Here is a 21,677-nt window from a genome sequence, read left to right on the forward strand (position 1 = left end):
GGTAGGGATGATTTTCAAATCTTTAAATAGTCATTCAATTATAAAAAAAATCAAATACTATCATCTTGTCTTTTAATAAATATATGTTCCCTTGTTTTGTTTTTACTGCGCTCAGTTCAGCTCTTCCAACCACAGGCCGAGCATGTGAGCGGAGCTCCGGTACTGTTCGATGCATGGTCCAGCCCCTCTCACAACACATCTGTGCATTTCACACCCACACTATTTCTGTCGATAATCTGCTGCTGTGGCGAGCTTGACACTGGAGTCCACAAAGTTCTTTGAAAGGATGAGGAGACGTCCTACAGGTGAACTATTCCACCATGCCAGGCTCGGGTTTAAGCTCAAATTAAAATACAACGTGGCTTTTCTCTTTGCTCACATGCGCTGCAGTCTGCACACATCTGCTACAAACCGGAGAATGGCCAAATAGTTCTCAGTGAATACGTAATGGTATTATTGCTTGACATGGCCATCCTTAAGAGGGTGTAACCAATATTTATATATTTCATATGTCTCTATATGTACTTCCACTTTTTTTCATAGTAGTGGGTAGAGCTGGGCGATATCAAATATCAAAATATCAGATTTTTCTTTTTGACCAAATACATCGATGTCGATATTGTGGCGATATTGTAGGGTTGACTGTTGGTGCTTTCACAGAATATTGACACAATGAGAGTTTAGATAAATAATCATCAGTTATGTGGATATAATGACTAAGTGGGTAAAGGCAAATAAAAGAACAGTCTGGTGGGTTCAGAAAATCACATCACTTTACTGTAATGTAGCCTTTAAAACCAGGAAAACACAACACTTGTGCCATATTACGATATTACGACATCCAAAATGTCAGACAATGTCTAGCCTCATATATCAATGTCGATATAATATCCATATATTGCCCAGACCTAGTAATGGGTAAAAATCAAAAAGTGAACTCCATTATTAGCATTTACAAATGAAGGGACTTGTATCTGTGTGAAATGCACTAAGCAAAAGGTAGTGGGTTAAATTCCCTGACTGATCAAACTGCAAATGATCCTTTTAATCTCAGAAAGGATGTAGCGAAGTCTGAGATACTGAGACTTGATTTGAATTATTTCCTGAATAAAAGCTGAGAGCATGCTGTTAAACACAAGTGTAACATTTTAAACACCAAACCAAACTTTCTCCATTACTCCCCTCCACTGCTACACTTCTTCATCCTCACAGCACAATGGACACACACACACACACACACACACACACACACACACACACACACACACACACACACACACACACACACACACACACACACACACACACACACACACACACACACACACACACACACACAGATATAGGCTCTATAGGTTTTGTGCTTGTCTACTTTAATCCTGGCTGGTTTATTCTGCTCTGATCAATGACCTAAGACTAAGAAGTGATCACCCAGCTGGAGGAAAACCCTGCCCTAACATCATCCCTTTTCCCCCTCTTTCTGCCTCTTTGTCTCTAATTCACCTTAATTTAATCCTGATAGCATCGAGTGCTGTCGGCCCGCCTGGCAGAGCTGTAAGTCTCGCAGTAGAATTAGCTTTCCTCCAGAAACATTTTGCTGACGGCGAGCGCGGCTAAAATATGGCCTCTATTCCCCCACATGGCTGCAGAGGGGGCTGCTTTGCATTTTAACGGACCTTTGGTTTATTCTCCGGACACACACGAGGAGAAAATCACACGGCAACACAGAGGTCCCCACAGGAGATAAAAACAGCTTCTTTAACTGAAATTCAAGATTTAGCAGACAAATTAGAAGTGATGGTCGGAGTAAAGCAGGGCCATGAGTCACTGTAATAGGAAAAACTTTAACATTAAAAACAGGCCCAGATAGAAATAAAAATAGTTCTGGAAGAGCAGAATAAATAAGAAAGTTGTTTAAGTAAAGCCGGGCTATGTGTTACTGTAATGGTAATGTTTACTCAAAGATAAAGGAAAGCAGGCTGCTAACGGGAAAATAAGCAAGGAAGAAAAATAAGTAGTTCTTCAACAACTAAATAAAGAAGGTGTGTGCTGGAAGTGCTGGCTTAAGGAAGGACCATTCATTACTTAGACAACAATACAGCTTCAGTGGGAGGAGGGGGTGCAATGACAACCAATTTTCATTGTCAAATATTTTTCCAATGACGTGAATCATAGTCATGCCAATAAAATATTAAAAAACATGTTTTTGATATCTTTAAGTTGCTTGTTTTATCCAACTAACGGATACTCAAGATACTAATAAATATACTAATAAAGGTAATAAAGATACTAATAAATTGTTGGCGACTGATTTTCTATTGATGGACCAAACAACAAAATATGAAAGTATACTGTAGAATCAAAGTGATACATCCCCATCCATGGTAGAGACGCCAGTAGGCTTCCCATGCATGGCTGCAGTTTGCTTCCCTACAGCCAGAGCTCAGTGTTTCACAGTGAGCAGATGCTTCCACTTATAAAAACAGTGCTAATGGAGAGAAAAGGCCAAAGAGCTTGGGCCAAAGACACATCCTCTCCGGACAGATCGCTATAGCTCAGAGCCAACATGACACACATACACAGGAAATAAAAAGGTGTCAACAGACAGTAGTCTTCCCAACATTATAATCTGGGACATGGCTCCTAATGACAATGCAATACCAAAGAGTCCTGTCACGTGCACGCTCCCCGTCCAGCTCTGTGAGCACGGCTGGGTATCAAACCTTAATACTGTATGGTGTAGTACTAACCAAAATATGTCTGCAGAATCAGTTATGGAAAACAATCAAATATAGAAAGATGTCATTGAATTCTTGGTGAGAGTCTTCATCCTGTTTGCTTATTATGATCAAAGATTTATTATTCAAATGCAAAATTTACTTAAGTTTAAACTGCATTTTCTTCAGACAAAATTATTTCCCTTGGCTGTTTCAACATGACAATGGGCGTCCTGCACTCGTACTAACAGATTTGTACGAGTGAATGAAACAAACACGACAGGCGGCCTTATGTGGCCACTGTAGAGGTATGGATTATGCTAATGATCATATCTCCTCCTAATGAACAGGTTTTTATGCAGTCAAGAGTTGGGTGACTCTGACTTGGAACACTCGTACAAGGAAACCTCACAGGAAAGAAGCAAGACAGTTTTAGGATAAAAATATGTAAATGAAAACAAGCCAATGCCCCTGTGCACACCGCTAGCTCTATGAAGGCAGGTTGTTCCCAGTTTGGTGTGGAGGAACTTAACTGGCCTGCACAGAGGCCTCAACACATCCAACACCTTTGGGATCACCTGGAAACGTAGACTGTTAAAGGAAGTGGACGTAGCCACTGTGACCATCTTGGTTTATTGGAGCCAGAAGGGACCATATTTGGAAGAGAGGGTGGAGCGGGGGGGGGAGGAGCGAGGGGTGGATCTGACTAAGAACCCGAGGACACTATGCACGACCCCGTGGTAGCGTCAATCACAAGGTAGCTACGCCAATATAGCATCCCTGCTACAATCATTTACTAAATGAACATCATGCTGTATTGAAGAGGACTTGAAAACTATGAAAATGTTTACTGAGCTAATAAATCAAGTGAGAAGTAGGCTCATTTTCTAGGCTCAGTTTCTTCTATAGAAACAGACTTCTTTTTGGAAGTCGCTCCCTGCTGGTAGTTAGATACAATGCAGCTTTAAGGAGCGTCAGCTTTGGCTTCATAGAGGTTGACTGGGACACAGACTGCGAGCCAGACCTGCATCACCAACATCTGTGTTGGACCTCACCAACGCTCTTGTGTCTGAATTGTAGCAAATTCCTGCAGCCAGGTTCCACATCTGGAGGGAAGAGTGGAGGCTGGTGTAGCAGCACAGAATGCCCATGGTTTTGGTGTACAGATGGGTGCAATGTCCGGGTGTCCACATACATTTAGTCATATGATGTATCAAAAGCAGGGAGTAAGATTGATAACTGGGTAAAAAAAATCCATGTCTGAAGAGAAACTCAAGTATGTTGCTGCTTCCACAGGTGTCTGCTTATTCAGCTTCTCTAGCATCTCACCCTCTCTCCTCCCCCTTCTCTCCCTTAAATAAGACGCTTATCCTTTATAAAAATGATGTGAGGGCGCCGCCTCGGACAACTGCTCCCCTGACTTCATTTGTCTCTTGGCAAGTTTGATGGCGCTGCATTTAAAAACCCATTCAATCTTATAAACCAAAAATTAAATGTAGTCGACTGTGATGGGCACTCAGTGCATCTGCTATTTATATGCTAATGTACACTCAGCCTGCCAAGGTCTGGCAAATTATTACTGCACAGCCATAAGTCAGGTGTATGGCAGGGAGGGGAGGGGCAGGTTAACCATCACACACACACACACACACACACACACACACACACACACACACACACACACACACACACACACACACACACACACACACACACACACACACACGTGAGAGGAGGAGAACACAAGGAGGTGAAGAAGCCTTAAGAGATGTCTCCATTGTCTACACTGACAAGTTAATATAGCTCCCACCTGGAAACACGGAAAGAAACACACACACACACACACACACACACACACACACACACACACACACACACACACACACACACACACACACACACACACACACACACACACACACACACACACACACACACACACACACACACACACACAGTGTCTACATTATTTCATAAGGCTGAAATGGAAAATGTCTTTTGGGAATACGGTGTGTCTCTAATGCCATCATTATCACAAGAAATTTCCTCTAAGAGAGAGCAAGTGACAAACAGTTAACTTAATGAACACATTATACACAAATGCATTTATAAACACAGTCATCTTCCTGAGAATATTACACACACAAACGCACACAAGAGAGGCAGAGGTGTAACTGTGGACACTGTGCGGTTACGGCATGCATGATCTTGTATGTGGACTGAAAAATAAGCATCTTTGCTACTTTGTTCCATTGTTCTTGCAACCCAAAACTGACATTGTGCCATTTTAACAGGGGACCGGTGTCCTGCAGGACCCCATAAAGGCCTTCCCGTGATTGCTATGGAGTTTAAATTCCTGTTAGTGACAAACATGCTGTGATATGTGGCATTGGTGGATGCTATGTTCTTGTGTCTTTAAAAATATTAATTTGAAACTTGCTGTTATTCAGGCTAATTTCCTGCAGATGCTTGTGTTTAGAAAGCTTTTAACCTTTGGCTTATTTTGCAAAATGAGAAAAGGGTTTTGTAAAATGAATATTTTAAAAGGTATGGAAAGAAGTGTATTGTATCAGTACTATTATCATACATTATATACACCTTGTTCTTACAGTTTGAGTTCCTCATTAACTAACAAATCAATCCGTTTTTTTTTCTGTTTTCATCATTAGCATTGTTACAATAACTTATTTTCAGATATTTCTTCTGCTAAAGGAAGTCCGCTGCCACTGATTGATTTCAACATATTTACAACCTAATTAGGCCTAAAGCTTCCAGTGAAGTCTGACCTATTCAAGGCTTGATTTGCCACAACATCCCACATCTCCATTAGCACCTTGCACTCCTGTTCATTACTACCCAGAGAGGATCCCATGGGATCCCACGCTAATGAGAAAAAGCTCACCACTCCCTGCGCTCTTGCTCCAGAGCTTCTTCTCCGCTGCTTCAGCCCATTATACTGCTCCAGCCCCAACACCCCCAAACACACAGCCTTTGTCTCTGGGGAGCAGTCAGCTTATATGATGTGTAGGGGGACATCTTTATTTCACTAACCTAGGCTGGCAGCTCTATTAGTCAGCCCAGAGCTTCCCAAACCTTTCCCTGTCAACGAGCTTATTCTCAGCTGTCGCCTTCACTTCCCCCCCGCCCCAGCCTGTCTCCATCTGGGATCAAAACAGTAATTATCATACATTCTCGCCTACTGCCAAAGTGAATTGACACAGTGCTTTTCTTCATTTTACTGAGGACCTATGAGAGCGTGGTAGGGGGACGACACACCTGGACTGTCCTGAGAAGCTGCAGGGGCCCTGCAAAGACCCCTGGGGGTTTGAGGAGCCCAGCAGCCCAGTTTGGCCTGTGGTCAGTGATATAACACAGGCACGCACGCACACACACAACGGCCATGGCCTCAATGCACGCACACCATGCAGGACACCACTGCTCAAGAAAAGGCACAACATCTGGACAAGCCAATGACATACTGGGAGATTATAATCTGGTCAGATGACACCAAAATCAAACTCTTTGGCTGTCAATGCATACGCCATGTTTAGAGGAGAAATGGCACTGCACATCACCCTAAAAACACCATACCAACAGTGAAGTTGGGAGGTGGCAGCATCATGGTGTGGGGCTGTTTTTCAGCATCTGGCACCAGCAGACTTCATATAATTGAAGGAAGGATGAATGGAGAAATGTACCGTGACATTCTGGATAAGAATCTGCTGCCATCCACCAGGATGCTGAAGATGAAAACCAGGGTGGACATTTCAGCAAGACAATGATCCCAAAACACACAGCCAAGGAAACTCTCAATTGGTTTCAGAGAAAGAAAATCAAGCTGTTAGAATGGCCCAGTCAATCACCCGACTTGAATCCAATTGAAAACCTCTGGAAAGAACTGAAGATCAGAGTTCATAGAAGATGCCCCCGGAACCTTCAAGATTTGAAAACAGTTTGTGTGGAAGAATGGGCAAAAATCACAGCTGAGCAATGTGTGCGACTAGTTTCTTCATACAGGAGGCGTCTTGAAGCTGTCAAAGGCTTTTCTACTAAGTATTAAATACATTTCAGCAAGTGTGGTCAATACCTTTTCCCTTTCATTTCACAGAACTTAATTTATGGACTTATTTGATTGATATCTTTGTATGTGTGGATTACTTGGGTTGTTACTGAAATCTGGTGAAAATTTCATGCTGATAGCCCCATCAGAAATATCTTTACTGAGAAAAATGTTGGCGCGTTCAATACTTATTTTCCCCTCTGTGTGTGTGTGTGTGTGTGTGTGTGTGTGTGTGTGTGTGTGTGTGTGTGTGTGTGTGTGTGTGTGTGTGTATATATATATATATATATATATATATACACATACATCCTTTAGGCTGGGCTGCCATATTTGTACGTATACTTGTATCAGAAATTAGACATTTTATGAAAGCTCTTTTTTCCACCGTTGTCTTAACTTCTTTACTGTTTGCTATTGTCCTTTTAAGTTTTACTCTCTACATGTATGTCCATACTTCCTTTTGTTACTCCATTAATGAAAGAAGACAAACCAACCAATTTTCTGAGGTGCCATAAACACAACACCAAGATGAACAGAATGCATAATGAAGAGGAACATAGAAATAGTGGAAAAGAGAGCAGGGGGAAAACATAGCACTGGTGTACAACTGAGAGAAGGAGACACATTCAGAGAATGAATGAATACAAACAGAAAGGAGGGAGCGTTGGAGGAGAGAAATAGAGGGATAGTCTTTCTTTGTTTATCTGCAGTGAGAAACAGGCGACCACATCCATTGTGCTGTGATAAGATGGGTTATCAGCAGTAAACAAGGCCTGGGCCTGTATGAATGGAGCCCGGAGTGACTGAATACACTCTTAAAAACAGATATGTTCAAATAAGTCTGCATGTCTTATCCTTTCCTAAACACAAGACCACGTCTTCCGTTTGCAGCACTCAACAGATGCATATGGGATTCTCCTGGTCGTAGCTCATACTGGAAACTGCCTTTAAAAACACATTCGGTCTTCAATAAAGAGCTACAGAACGCTCGGTGAAAGCTGCCTGTTTCTGATACTGTGGAAGTGTTAATACAGAACACAATCCTCAAAGCAACGAGAAGGAACTTTGATTTTGTGTTGATGTTGGCGCCCTCTGTGGACAAAGGTGCTAGTGTTTCCATGAGCCCCACCGTCTCGTGACGTAAAGACCTGGGGTCTCATTTATAAAACTGTGCGTAGGATCCTTACTATAAGTGTACGTGCGCCCAAAAGCCCCAAAAAAAGTCAGATTTATAAAACCTTGCGTACGCACACCTGTAAGCAATGTTCCCTTTATAAATCACAGATTGACTACAAGTGTGCGTACGTGGATCAACCTCTTATCCCGCCCTGTACACGCCCATTTTTAACCATAAATAGTCAATGTAAAGCACCTCGTGAATGCTGATCAGTATGTTAATGACCCTGGCAGTTGTTCTTCGTTACACCGAAACATGACGAATCATGACGACTGGCGGAGAAAACAAACTAACAAAAAAAAACTCTCAGACGCTCGGGAATTGCTGCCAATTGAATTATAATTTCGGCCTGTTGTCGCACAGTGTAGGGAAACCGGATCTATAGACTACCTTTATTCATAAAATCTTCCAAATCAGCAGGCATTACGGTACTCGGGGACAGCTTCGATATACCAGACGTATATAAGAAGATTTAACAGAACTATATATTATATCCAAACAAGCCTTAGTGATGAAGTTGAAGATTATATATAATATTTATTTAAAAAAACACTTAGCTGTCAGCCATTTCCCTCTGGAAACAGCCGGTTTCACCCAGAGTGGCGAGGACCTGTATTTGGACCGGATGGCACTCGCCGCGGCCGGCGTTCTCTACTGGACCCAATTCAGTACATAGATCCAAGAGCGCAGCTATATTACTATTACAGCTATATTAGGGAATTTAAATCGGCATATGAGCCAGTCATCGTCATGGTCCCTGAAGTTTCTCTCCTGATTCTTCCATTGCTGTCCTCCTGCAGGGCCAGCAGTGCCATCATGCAGCATTACGCACGGGTTCATCGCAGTATTTATGTTTAGTCTACAACAATTTGTGATTGTTAACACCTTGCTAAAATCACAGCAACAACTGGTGTCCCCCACCCCGAGATACAATTTGAAATCGAAATGTAATAGGCAAACACACTTTTCTTCATGCAGGGTTTGTTATAAACAGTATTACATTTTAGACCAATAACAAGGACATAGAGCGTAACGATTGCGCGAGAGCTTAACGGCTGTATTTCCAGACTTTGACATTTGATGATATATGCACAGTTTTAAAGACAGATATTTAGTTATGTACACTGTGTTGTGCAGTTATCTAATGCTAGGGTATTTGATGCTATCCTGTATTCCATGCAGTCGGGCCATCTCCTACTCCTGCCCCCTGTAGCGGACAATGTGACGGCGAGACAGCGCTGATTAAATATTAAGAATGAGTTTTTATTTAAGATTTGAGTTTGAGGTGTTTATGGAACAATTATCACTCAGTACAAGCGCAAATAACACTGCTGGATTTAATCTTCATATGGTGTGAAGAAATGTGCGTGAGGAATTATTTTTTAATACTTAAACATATTAAGAGTAGCCTAACCCTTATTCCCACATGTACTTTCTGCAGTCTGACTTCAGTTCACCACCTCACCATCTGCGTCGCCAATTCCTATTTTGTCTCCAAAATGTGCGTACGCATGGGTCAGAGTTTGCGTGGAGGACCGCACATTCTCCCGTCAAGTTTGTTTTTTATAAATCACAACCTTTGCGTGGGAAGTGGCGTACGCACGTTTTCAGCCCCGTTTTGTGCGTACGCCACGTTTATAAATGAGACCCCTGGCTGCTGCTGCGTGTGCGTTTGTTTGGGAAGCAGAGAAAGAAAGACGCAACTTATTTTTAATACACAGCTGTTGGCAGGATGCTTAGACATGAGGAAATGTATCTATTTGTGGCTCTGCAAGATTAATAACTGTAATATGACATTGATGATACTTTGTAAGTGGTAAACTTTATTTTTAGCCACCAACGTAAATTAATATATTCATTAGCAGGGGCGTTGCCAGACGTAAATATTCGGGGCTCAGCCCGAAACCTGAAGGGGTCCGGGGGCGCGCTCTATCTACAGATGCACTATTTTTTCAAGTCATTTGATAACAGAATGCCTAGAAATTTGTTTATCATTTGAAAAAAAGAATCACCCTGTAGAGCCGGCATCCTGTTTTGTTCTCCGACTCTCTTCATCATTTTGAAACCAGAACACAATAAATGTTGCGGATGACTCATTTTCACATCTGCCACCTGAAGACCACGGAAAATTGTCCAGTGTTACTATTTTTTAGGGATGCACCGAATCCAGGGTTCGGATTCGGCAGAATATTGGCCTTTATGACAGGGTTCGGTTTCGGCTACGCTGGTCGACCTAACGTAGGTGGACTGTTCAACGCAGTAGGTTGTGAGAAAGTGAAAATGGAACACGCGAGCAGAAAAAGCGCCGCCCGGCAGCACCCCCAGCCAAAAGAAAGCAACCCAAGCCGAGCCACACGCCCAACCCGCAATGCCAACCTGTCCCGCGGCGGCAAGGACCCCCAAACAACACACTACATCTCCGCTGCCAAAACAACCGCGCAAGAAACATCCAAAAGAATACGAGCCATGCATTAAGGAATCCACAGACAGCAGCCAAAACGCAGCAACCCCAGGTACGGCAAAGGAAGGACAGTCACAGCTAAATGCTTGTGTTAACCAGAAAGCCTCTCCCGGCATGTCAGCCGTTCTCTCGGAGTCTCCCTACAGTGGGAGCGGAGCGACTGCTGTTCGTTAGCTAACGTTAGCTTTCTAATTTCACCCACCCAACATGCCTTCATCATACACTGGTTAGCGAAAATTTGACAAACAAAATTGTCACTCATCTGTGATAGAGATGTACTTTCCTACAATGTGAAAAGAGCGTGTGAATTCAACATTAAGTTGTTACATTTGTAAGGTATTGTAAGGCCGGGCTCAGGCTTGCGCTCTGGGTTGCACGGTAAATGAGCGGTCAGGTGATGTGTTTAAATTAGCGCAAAAATAGATACTGAGGAGGTGAAATGGAGGCTGGCCTCTGGCGATTAAGTTTTGGTTGCACTGGCAAAGAAAGCAAAGTCTGATGTGGAAAACTTTTGACCATGTGCATAATGAGAAATGACGGGGCTCGGGCCTTTTCGGGCCTAACTTTGAAGGCCCAATTACCGCTCTAGCCCACATACAATCACCCAAACCATGTGTGTGTCATTGAAATCAATCTCCAGTCATCATACTGGCCTCATCCTTTCCTGTGTGAAAGCAAATTAAGAAATTCAAAGTCTCAGTGTAAAGAAGCATAGCTCTATTCGTCCCGACGGTGAGACTGGAGCTTGCTAAATTAGCATGACAACAGTAGACTGGAGCTAAGACCACCAACAGTCTAAGCTGAGTTCAAACTACACAACTTTCAAAGTGGTCAGATCTTGGTACCGTTCACACGGCACTCTACTGACTTTAAACCAGGAGGAATCTGTCTGCTCTACAAACCACGCTTTGTCATGAAGACACACACGACACGTAACACAGGACATTACGTAATACCATGATGAAACAGGACTTTTGGTCCAAGAACGGATGTCCACCAGGAAAAAGCGCTCCAATTTGGCTGTTTTCCAGCAAAAAAACAAGAAGAAAAAGAGAGATCAGACAAAGTGCTTTTAAGGGGTCACAAAATAGCCTGTTTCCTGTCTTTACTATTCATAGGTTGCATCTCATAACCCTTAAATTGCCTCCTCGAGTCCTCCACTTGCCTCCCTTCCTCGTGTCTTAGTCCCTCCCACCGAGGAGGCACGGGAGAGACGCGAGGAAATAATGGGAGGAGAGAGGCAACGAGCAAACGTGTTTTAGAGGGATGAGATGTCCTTTCCTCTGATGGGTCACATGCATTGGTCAGCTGTTTGGGCGGGGTTAGCAACTCCTTCAGCTGCACGGCTTCCAGGATGGCTGCTCTCCTCGCTCATGGCTCCTCGGTGATCCCTCCTCGATGCTCGCTCCTCGGGGCAGAAATAAGAACTTTGAGATGTCCTTCACAGAGGAGGGACAGAACAACTTCTGGTTCAGCCGAGGACCTAGGAGTCGAGGAGCTATCAAATAAGGGACATGAGATGCAGCCATAGCCTATCTTCTCTCGGTGCAACAACAACTTTGGCCCTTGTTGCAAATGAAACACATACAGTAAACTTCCTATTGTAACAGGCGACCCTTCCCCTGGTTTCCTCTCAGCCCATCTCTTGCACTCTCATTGGCTGTAGCTCCCCGACAGCTCTGGATATTTAGCCTGCTAGATATCTGGAATACGTCTGCGAGGCACCAGCGTCTTTAAACACATCAGGCTCAAGCGCTGCTCTGCCTCTGATCTGGGACGTTTGTCGGGGAGCTCCAAAAAACAGCGGGGGGCTGAAAAATCAGGGCTAAACCAGGCATTAATCACATGCTATATGTTAGCTTTGTGAAATTCTACTAACACCAAACATTCAAAGATTCAGAGCCCATTTACTGAACAGTCAGCCATGAAAAAAACTGGCCTTGTGCATTTCTATTTCAATAGTCTTCCAACTTCATGTAGATGCTTCTTCGCTCAACCCTCCCTCTGTCTCATTCTCTCGTTCTCTATCTGCCTCCATACCACTCCTCTCCTCTTTCTCCAGCGCCCCCGTTATGGGAGACTATATTGAGAGGCCCGTTGAGAGAAAAACCAATCGTGTGGTGTGTCAGTGGCCCGATAGAGAAGGACCCAGTAATGGAAGGCCTTTTAAGGCTAAAAAGGAAAAGCTAATTATGATAAAGGGGCTGTAAGTTGTGTGGTTATCGCAGTGCTGGGCCTGCTGCTGCAGCAGACTGGTCCCTGACAGTGATAACCAGGCAGAGCCAGACGCCCGGCGCTCTGTCACTGTCACTCTGCCGCTCTGTTCAGCTAAAGATGGATTCACACAATACAACATTTATGCCTTTTTTTTCAAAACCATAAAGCACTTTGCATTCATTGAAACATTAGGTTGCTGTCCATTTCTCGTGGATTCTCTTCTTTTTTTTGTTTTTTTTATATCTCTCAGCACTGCACGTATGCAGCAGGTAGCCCATCTCAGCACCAATTAAACCCTCTCAAATAAGCAATTAGTTGAAGTGAACAGCTTTTCGCATGGCAAGCTCTATGACAACCCCGGGCTGGTTAGTGTGTGCCGGCTCAAGCTACAGCAGAATGACGATGCTAAGCCAGATACAGAGGCAGCCAGATAGACATATCAGCTGTCATGCCAGGGCACATTAGTGGAGCTGAAGTCAATGAATGGGTACATCTTCCCCCCTGCTCCCCAATTTCTTCTCTCCGTCTCTGATGCATTATGCATTATGGCTGTACCTTGCTATCTCACCTCTCCCAATTGTCTTCACTGTTAATATTTCCATCCTCGCTGTCTCTGTCGTGATACTTCCCTCTGGGAGCCCACAGAAACGCAGGAATGAACAGAGCCATCAAATGAATACAGAGCAACAGTAGCAGGGTGTTTGGAGGAGTCTGACGAGAAGGGGACTACATAAAAAGGGAGAAAAAAAAAAAACTTGCACTGAGATTTGGTCATTTAACTTGCTAACTTATCTATCTTAGGTAGAAAGCAAACAAATAGGGTTTATATATTTTGTAATCACTTTCAGCCTTGACACTTGATATATTAAGATATGTCTTGTGGCAGCTCAGTAGTCAATGGTCTTAAGTGGACTTCATAGTAAGCTGGCATTTATTTTCCCAGTTCTCCACTGTTTAAAGACTGCAGCAAGCGTCACATCTGACTTGTAAGCAGCGTCTGAAGCTGCAGTTCTTTCAACGGCCAGTAGATGTTGCCAATGGCAACTAGGCCCCATTGGGACGAACTGAGAGGTCTCAGCCAAACCCTCTTTATTGAGGGTGATTTGGAGAGCACCAGCTTTTGATCCTTGTAGACCTGGGGGGTGCACAGACCCAGCTGCTTGCAGCCACACCTGCGGGGTGGACAAAGACTATTTCTTTACCTACGCCTGTTTGATCCAGTCATACCTGAGAAAGTTACAATTTGGACTTGAAATGTTTTCCCATTGTGATGAAAATAAGTTTTGAATGGAGCAGATGCCAACGATGCAAGCCCTTTGAGAGACAGAAATCCTTAGATGCTGAATAAAACTCTCTCGCTTGTATAGAACTCTATTAAAAGTTATTTCAATATGTAACAATCCCTGTTCCACTATAGGGATGTTCGATGACCGTGGCCACAGCTAATGTGGCACTTTGTGCTGCTGTTTCAGTGTTTATCATTATCAACACATCAGTCTGGTGGTCAAGACCACCTAAACCAAGACTAAGACATCACCAAGACCAGATTGTATCGAGACCGATACAAGACCAAGACTTTGAGGGGTTGAGACCGAGACAAGACCAAGACCAGATTTGTTTTAGACAGCCAGAAATTCTTCTCCTGTGTCCTGCATTCCCTTTATTGGGAGTGCGTGTAAAGGTGGCAGGCAGAGGGGGGGGTTTACGGTAACAAGTTTCAAAAGTCAAGTTATTGGTTGCATTTGCAAGTTTTAACACATAAATCAGACAATGCACAGGCAGTTTAGCGAAATCCCTGCAGTTGTGGTGTTGAAATAAAATCCTGAGTCCTCTTTATCTGAGACAAGAACGAGTAAAAATGCAGTCAATTCCAAGACCTTCAAAAATTGGTCTTAAGACCAAGACCGGTCTCGAGTACTACAACACATCACTCCTCTGTGGAGAACTCGTGTACTATTGTGTCCTCTTTGATTTGTGGAAGGATGCTGCCACCTGCTGGCCATGCTCTATACTACCACTATCTATAAATTAAATAAGTAAATCATCAGCCTGTGCTCTTGTCTTATAAAGTGCTGAAAATTGTTTATTTTTCCTTGACCATTACCGATGAGGACTGGTTTGGGTTACAAAGATAACAGCGTTTCTCAGCGTGCTGTTTGAACAATGAAAAAGGAAAGGATACAAGCAGGCCTTATATCATCCCTGTGGGGTCCATAACAGTATCTGTTATTGATATTTTTGTATTAAATTAAAACACTAGTAGACGTGGTGATCAACATCTTCCTCAATGTTTCCATGTGTGTCCATGTGTTAGTGAGCTAAAAAAGCAGCAGGATGTGTGTCACTCACCACTCTGCGGACCCTTGTCCTGTAATCAATGTGGAGCTCTTTGTGTTTCTGCAGCGCAACTTCTAAACACCTCTTCAGATCCAGCGCTCTCCTTAACAGCTGCTGCTCAGCACCTGACCTGGTGAAGACCTACACACACACACACACACACACACACACACACACACACACAGACAAACACATACGCAGATACAGATACACACACACACACAAAAAATTGAATCAGCAGTAATACTGTATAATACTGATAATAATGATAGTAATTTCTTTCCAGATGCTGTAATGTGATCATTCATGACATGTCACCTGCACCCAGCCCTGCACAGCTGGCAGGTGTTTGGTTATTATCAGTCGATGGAGGTCTATCACCGTGGAAACCACTGCCTCATTATCTTCTGTCTCCTTAACATGAACACCTGGAGGAGAGAGAAGGAAAAGAGAAGCAAAGGAAAGAAGGGATGACATATTGCATGAATGAATGAATCATCCCGGAACACTGCCAAAATGACAACGGACAGAAAAACAGTTGGCTGATTTCACATATCTCCGCAACTCAAACCAAGGGAAGTGACGTTTGTAGTGTTTCTATTATTCTGTCCACCTTTGAGACATAAGCTGCACATTCTAAGTGTGGATCCCTGTATCTGCTGCGTTCCAGTCATGATGTGGGAGTGCGTGAGAGCTCACCAGGACGGAGGTCCAGGTCCAGACTGTAGGAGTGGGAGACCAGCCCAGAGCTCCGGATAAACACATCGCCAGCAGGAGGCCCCCCCTCCTCTTCTTCACTGCTGCCCTCCTCCTCTCCCTTCTCGCCTTCCCGATCTTCTACCTCTTTTCTCTCCTTCTCTTCCCTGCTCTCTTCATGCTTCGTCTCCTCCTCCTCGTCTCCTTGTATCATCCCTCCTCTCCTGTCCTCCTTCAGGACTCTGCTGCAGCAGGGCTGCTCATCAGCTGATGGACATGCACTGGCTGCTTGGGAGCTGGGAGGGCTGCGATTGGTTGTCTGGACGTCTGTACGGTCAAACCCGGGAAGTAGCAGGCTCATGCATGATTCCATCTCTGTCAACGTTGCCTCTATTTCCTGGCACGACTCTGATAAAGACACAATATGGAAATCTCACGTTCAATCTCTGCTTCATTTGGGAAGAAAGGTTCATCCCAGACCTTCAGCGGACCAAGACCACATCTAGCGTCATTCACAATAGTTTTGGTGATTACCCTCCATGTCTTTGGAGGCTGCCTCCACTCTCTCCTTGTAGATCCTCTCCATCTTCCTCTGTCTCTCCTCCTCCCGCCTCCTCTCTGCTACTGTCCTGGCCTCAGCATCCTGGAAGTCCACCTGACAGCATGGAGACACTGTTACTTACACACATCACACACAGCATGGACACATCGTCACTTACACACATCAAACACAGCATGGACACTCTGTTCCTTACACATATCACACACAGCATGGACACACTGTCACTTACACACATCACACACAGCATGGATACACTGTCAATTACATACATCACACACAGCATGGACACACTGTCACTTACACACATCACACACATCAAACACACATCACACATCACACACGCATGGTTCCATTCCACTCGTTACAATCACACAGCATGGTTATCCATAACACTCTACACTCACACAGATTAACACAGATCACACACAGCATGGACATTCCTCATTACACACATCACACACAGTATGGACAAACTTACAGACTACAAAGAAAAAGTCAAATAGAAACACAGCAAGATTTTCACATTATCTTGTAATCTTGTATTTCCCAACAGGACAGCAATTTGAAGTGTGTTTATGCCCAGCTGGCATGAAGCTGTTGGACAGTTTGTCTGGCAGCAACAACAGAAAAAGTCTACTAGTTTTATATCCCTCACCTTCTTAACCTGTTTGAGGAAGTGGTAGCCCAGCGCTAACTTCTTATAGGCTGAGCCATAAGAGGCCTGCCATGACTGGATAGTCTGGATGGCCAGTGACCTCAGCTTCCTGGCTACTTCCTTCGGCGGGGGGAGGGGCTGCTCAGAGTCCGTCTCTACTGTCAGCTCCAAGAGCTCCTGCAGGTGGGGGGGGGAATAAGAGAGACAAGGGAAGAAGGAGAACAGGAGGATGGGAACATGACATACACAAGAAGATATATTTACAGAAGCTACAATCCCAAGAACATATGTACACAATGCAGTTTTATTTACACTGTCCAGGCGTCCATAACAAGCTGTCAGGTGACACTGGCAGGGAAACTAAGTGACAGCCCAGTGACGCCAGTACCTGGAAGTTGTCCACCAGAAGCGTTCTGAAGTGGTGAGACCTGGAGAAGAGCTCAGTGGCAATCTGGAAGGCCGACAGCCGGACCTCAGCGTGTTCCTGGTTGAGCTGAGATATCAGCGAGTGGTACACGTGCTCGATGCAGTCATTAGACACTCTGCGAGTAACCAGAGGCACAGAGTCAACCTTGAATCAGTATCTTTCATTAGATTACGTATAAAATCAAGGAATACTTTAGTTTAGTTCGATCACACACACCATCACAAACATAACATAAATCACCATAATTCATAGTCATTTTAACTCGTTTCTAATCAATACTGACCGAAAAGGTGTACTGTAGGTTGAAGCATTTGCTTATTACACCTACCCTTTTTACATTCTATTTTATTTATATTTTGTTCTTAGGTCCCTCAGAAACGTATCAGTCTCATTAAAGTTATTCTTATTAATGTCTGTATGTTAGATACATATTACTTATTAACACACGTATTATGTCTGTTAATATAAATACTTGTTTTTATGATCTACGCTATATGTTATAACCCTGTCAATTCTAACAGACACAATTGTAATGACTTTCAGCGGTCTCTTATCAGCCACAAGCTTGTCTTGAATTCTGAAAAAATGGATTATGTTCTCTAGGTCCCCTAGCCTCGACCCCTGTTTAAGTATTCACACACTTCATGGCGGGCAAATTCAAACTGGAGATTCATATAAATACCTTTGCATTTGGCTTGACAATAAACTCTCATGTCAGACCCATGTGGAAGATCTAACCAATGATCCGATTATTTTTATGATCCGATTATTTATTTGTACTGTAATTGAGATGGGTTTTATTTCTTTTTATTTGTGCTGTATCAGGGCGTCATTGGAAAAGAGAGCTTGCTCTCAATGGCCCTACCTGAATAAATACAAGTTTTAATAATGACTTCACCATGAATGTCTCAGATGGTTTCCCCAAAACCTTTTGCCATAAAGCTGTCTAGAGAGAAGTTGTTCAAAGAGACATGTTAATAGTAATACTGATACAAGAATATTAACCTTGAATAATGATGTACTTATATCATGTTGCATTTATTTAGTACAAGTACAGATCACGTTGTGCCATCGAGTGCTGACAGTATGCAATATGTTTTAGTTCCAACCAAAGACAACACCAGCAGTGTGATATTGGAAATGTCTCAGGCAGGTGAGTGGAGTGCGTCCACTCGACCCCTGAGTGATGGATGGATGGGGGTGCAGTGACGTGTCGGTATGGTTCAGTGTTCCAGTGTTGCATCATAAGATGTGATTAACCTGTAAAGGGCCCCAGAGTCCTGAAGACTGTGGCCTGAGCCCAGTTCAGGATCCAGAAAACATGCTATCTGCATAATATTGGATTAAATATTAAAAGTAGATTTAGAGCTGTCTGCAGACAGAGCCTAAGGGAGTTTATAAGTGTACTGATACAGAAGTACTTTACCATGTAGTGGCTGCCACTAAAGTTGCTCTGATACAGATACAAGTATCTGCAGATACAGATATACGTCTCTGATACGGCCTAAAATGATGGTATCGTATCGGAGAGTATACAAGTCTATTATAACTGTTTAATAAATAAGTAGTTTTCTAAGAGGCTTTTTTCAGCCTTCACCTGCAGATCTTCTTGACCTCCTTCATCCTGTCCTGGTGGAGCTGGGGCTGTCCTGATGTGGTCAGCTCCTCCACCAGCTCTGACAGCCTGTCCCTCTGAGACAGCTCCATCACTTCTCACCAGTACACCTATGGACAGGGACATGGTGCTGACTAAAGCGGTCCACCTGCAGCCAAAGCATTGAGTAGGACACAAACACATGGGGATCCTGGGAAAGCTGCACCATTGATGGGCACATGTGCACAGTAAGAAAGAGCCAACGGTCAAACTGTATCTTTGCTGGTTAACGAAGGCTGGCATGTCCTGTTATCATCACAACATAATATTATATTATTAAGGTGTCTCAGAAGGTGTCCACCTAGTGTAAATCAGACACACCCGCTAATGCTGACACAATAATATACATAGATAATATCTGTAGTAGCCTGCATTATGTAGTAGATCATAGTGTTGCAATCTGCTGTTTCATTACAATGACATAGAGGTATTCCCATATACTATATCTATGGGTATCCCCACTACAGGTATTACATCACACACACACACACACACACACACACACACACACACACACACACACACACACACACACACGTTTCTTTAAAGGAAAACAGAGAAATGAATATTGTATCCACACACAGTGCTAGCTGCTAGCATGCTAACAGATGTAACCATTAGATGTAACTCACCAGCTGCTAGCGTTAGCTACTTTAGCGTTAGCGCGCTTTATTAAATGACGTCGCTGAAACACTGAAAGTGACCGAACCAGCAGAAGATATTAGCTACATTACCGTTCACACATCAACAAGCTTTATATACTGTCTATGGTTATGAACGTATATAGTTTATGGTTATGAACCTTCCTCCGAAACAATGACACCTTATTATTTCCGTCAGCTGTTTGTACTACCGGTTGGACCTTTCACAATAAAAGCCTCGATAAGACCATACGCCCTCAGTGCTTCTCAAAGTCAAGGATGTTTTTTTTTTTTTTTTATGATACATTTTTATTTGTTTTAAATTTTTTGAACACACAACAAACAGAACAAACAAATACAATCGAACAGGAACTAAAAACCCGCACCCACCCCCCACCCTCTGCGGTCTTGAGGAAAACAAAACAAAAATCACACCTTGCCTAGTCGCGCTCTTCTAATTCTTGTGGTGTTGAGGTCACCAGGACAGATACCTGTGCTGCTGTGTTTCTCCATAGGTCGATGACTTGGCTTTGTTAATCCTTGTTGTAGAGAGTTACAGCATAACGATGTCTCGGAAGTACGCCAACCACTGTTTAATACAAAGCAAGTAGGGGTGGGGAGCCAGCGCTGAGCTATTATTTTCTTGGTTGCGGTTGAGCCGGCTAGCCAAATCTTCCTCTGTCTCACAAGCAGATGTAATTTAGAGTCATCATTAAGTAACAAAACAATCGGGTCAGTAGGGAGTCAACATCCTATCACATCAGATATTATTGATGTTGTTTTATTCCAGAACTCATGCATCTGTTCACACTCCCAGACCGTGTGTAGGAAAGTTCCAGTTTGTTCAGGTTGACAGAGTACAGACTATTATTAAAACACCTTCAAATAATCATTCTGTATCTCGTGCTCTGGGTCGGAACCACAAGCGTAACAATACTGTTCAACTCATATGTTAAATAATAAAAATACATGGTTAAAAATATTTTGGACTGGCAATTTAAGTAAAAATAAACAATCTTTCCACCATAAACTGTCATTTCCACCACTACACAGTTAATAATAAATAAGAATAACCAATGATGTGGATATAAAAGTATTTTAAATAAAGTATTAATAGTTATTACTTACAATATATGTGTGAGTGACTTTAAAAATAAACATAGACTTGAGCAAAAATGAAATGCTATAGGCAAAAATCCCAACTCTAGGCATTTAGCAACTTTAAATAAAAATGTATTAAGTTCATGAAGTATTAACATTTTATTTTGTTACATGATTAGGTAGGCACTGATGTTGTTGACTGATACATAATCTTATATAATCAGTTTTACAATATTATATTGTAATAAAATACATAAATTGAAAAGTGGTGGAAATTACATCTTTGAAAGCGCTCTTCAGAAAAACTGTTAAAAATAATATTCCATTGAATTCTAAAACTGCCCACTGTTATATTGTGTTAAAAGACAAATGAATGAAGCTAGGAAGATTAAGTGTTTTAAGAGAGTGAATTTTCCATAAGCTCTCCTAGTTGGAGAATCACCCCAATATATGCTTTATTATTCTTTGATTTCTTTCCTCCTTCCCGTGGCTCCTGCATCTCCAAATCAAAATCCAATCCTCCAAATGAGTCTAGCTGCTCCAGACATGAGGGTCTTACTGGGGATCAGATGTTGTGTAGGGGTGTGCAAAAAAATCGAGTCACATTCGTATCGCGATTCAAGCTCTACCAATTCAAAATCGATTCATAGAATTCCAAAAATCGATTCATATAGGCTATATACACAGAATATATATATTTTTTTTAATTGTATGTCTGCTGCAGTCACATGGGAAAAGTAACTACATTTACATACTGTGAATGAGAGGGGGAATAACATGCAGCAAAGGGCCGCAGGTCGGAGTCGAACCCAGGGCCGCTGCGTCGAGGAGTAAACCTCTCCCAACTGAGCTATCCGGGTGCCCATGAATCTTTTTTTTTTTTAAATCGATAATCGTTTTTGAATTGAAAATTCGATTTTGAATCGAATCTTGAGCCTAAAAATTTATATTGAATCGTGACATTTTCTGAAT

At 42.8% G+C, this 21,677-nt stretch overlaps 1 protein-coding gene across 3 annotated transcripts in view; it reads right to left on the minus strand.

The window, feature by feature from the left end:
* uvssa (UV-stimulated scaffold protein A) overlaps positions 1-19,808 on the minus strand; it is a 36,394-nt gene extending 16,586 nt beyond the window's left edge. For 2 of the 3 annotated variants that reach the window (XM_039813934.1, XM_039813932.1), the window contains exons 1-8: positions 19,596-19,808; positions 18,907-19,034; positions 17,271-17,424; positions 16,883-17,059; positions 16,200-16,320; positions 15,669-16,073; positions 15,288-15,397; positions 14,982-15,110 (exon numbers count right to left, since the gene is read on the minus strand). In XM_039813934.1, the coding sequence (XP_039669868.1) occupies positions 14,982-15,110; positions 15,288-15,397; positions 15,669-16,073; positions 16,200-16,320; positions 16,883-17,059; positions 17,271-17,424; positions 18,907-19,016 (1,206 nt within the window). In that variant the 5' untranslated portion in view covers positions 19,017-19,034; positions 19,596-19,808. Of the gene's footprint in view, positions 1-14,981; positions 15,111-15,287; positions 15,398-15,668; positions 16,074-16,199; positions 16,321-16,882; positions 17,060-17,270; positions 17,425-18,906; positions 19,073-19,595 lie in introns of all 3 variants that reach the window. The other variant, XM_039813933.1, reaches the window with a different exon arrangement.
* Between the last annotated feature and the right edge of the window lie 1,869 nt (positions 19,809-21,677).

Source organism: Perca fluviatilis, chromosome 10 (genome assembly GCF_010015445.1).
Source record: "Perca fluviatilis chromosome 10, GENO_Pfluv_1.0, whole genome shotgun sequence".
Lineage (NCBI taxonomy): Eukaryota > Metazoa > Chordata > Actinopteri > Perciformes > Percidae > Perca > Perca fluviatilis.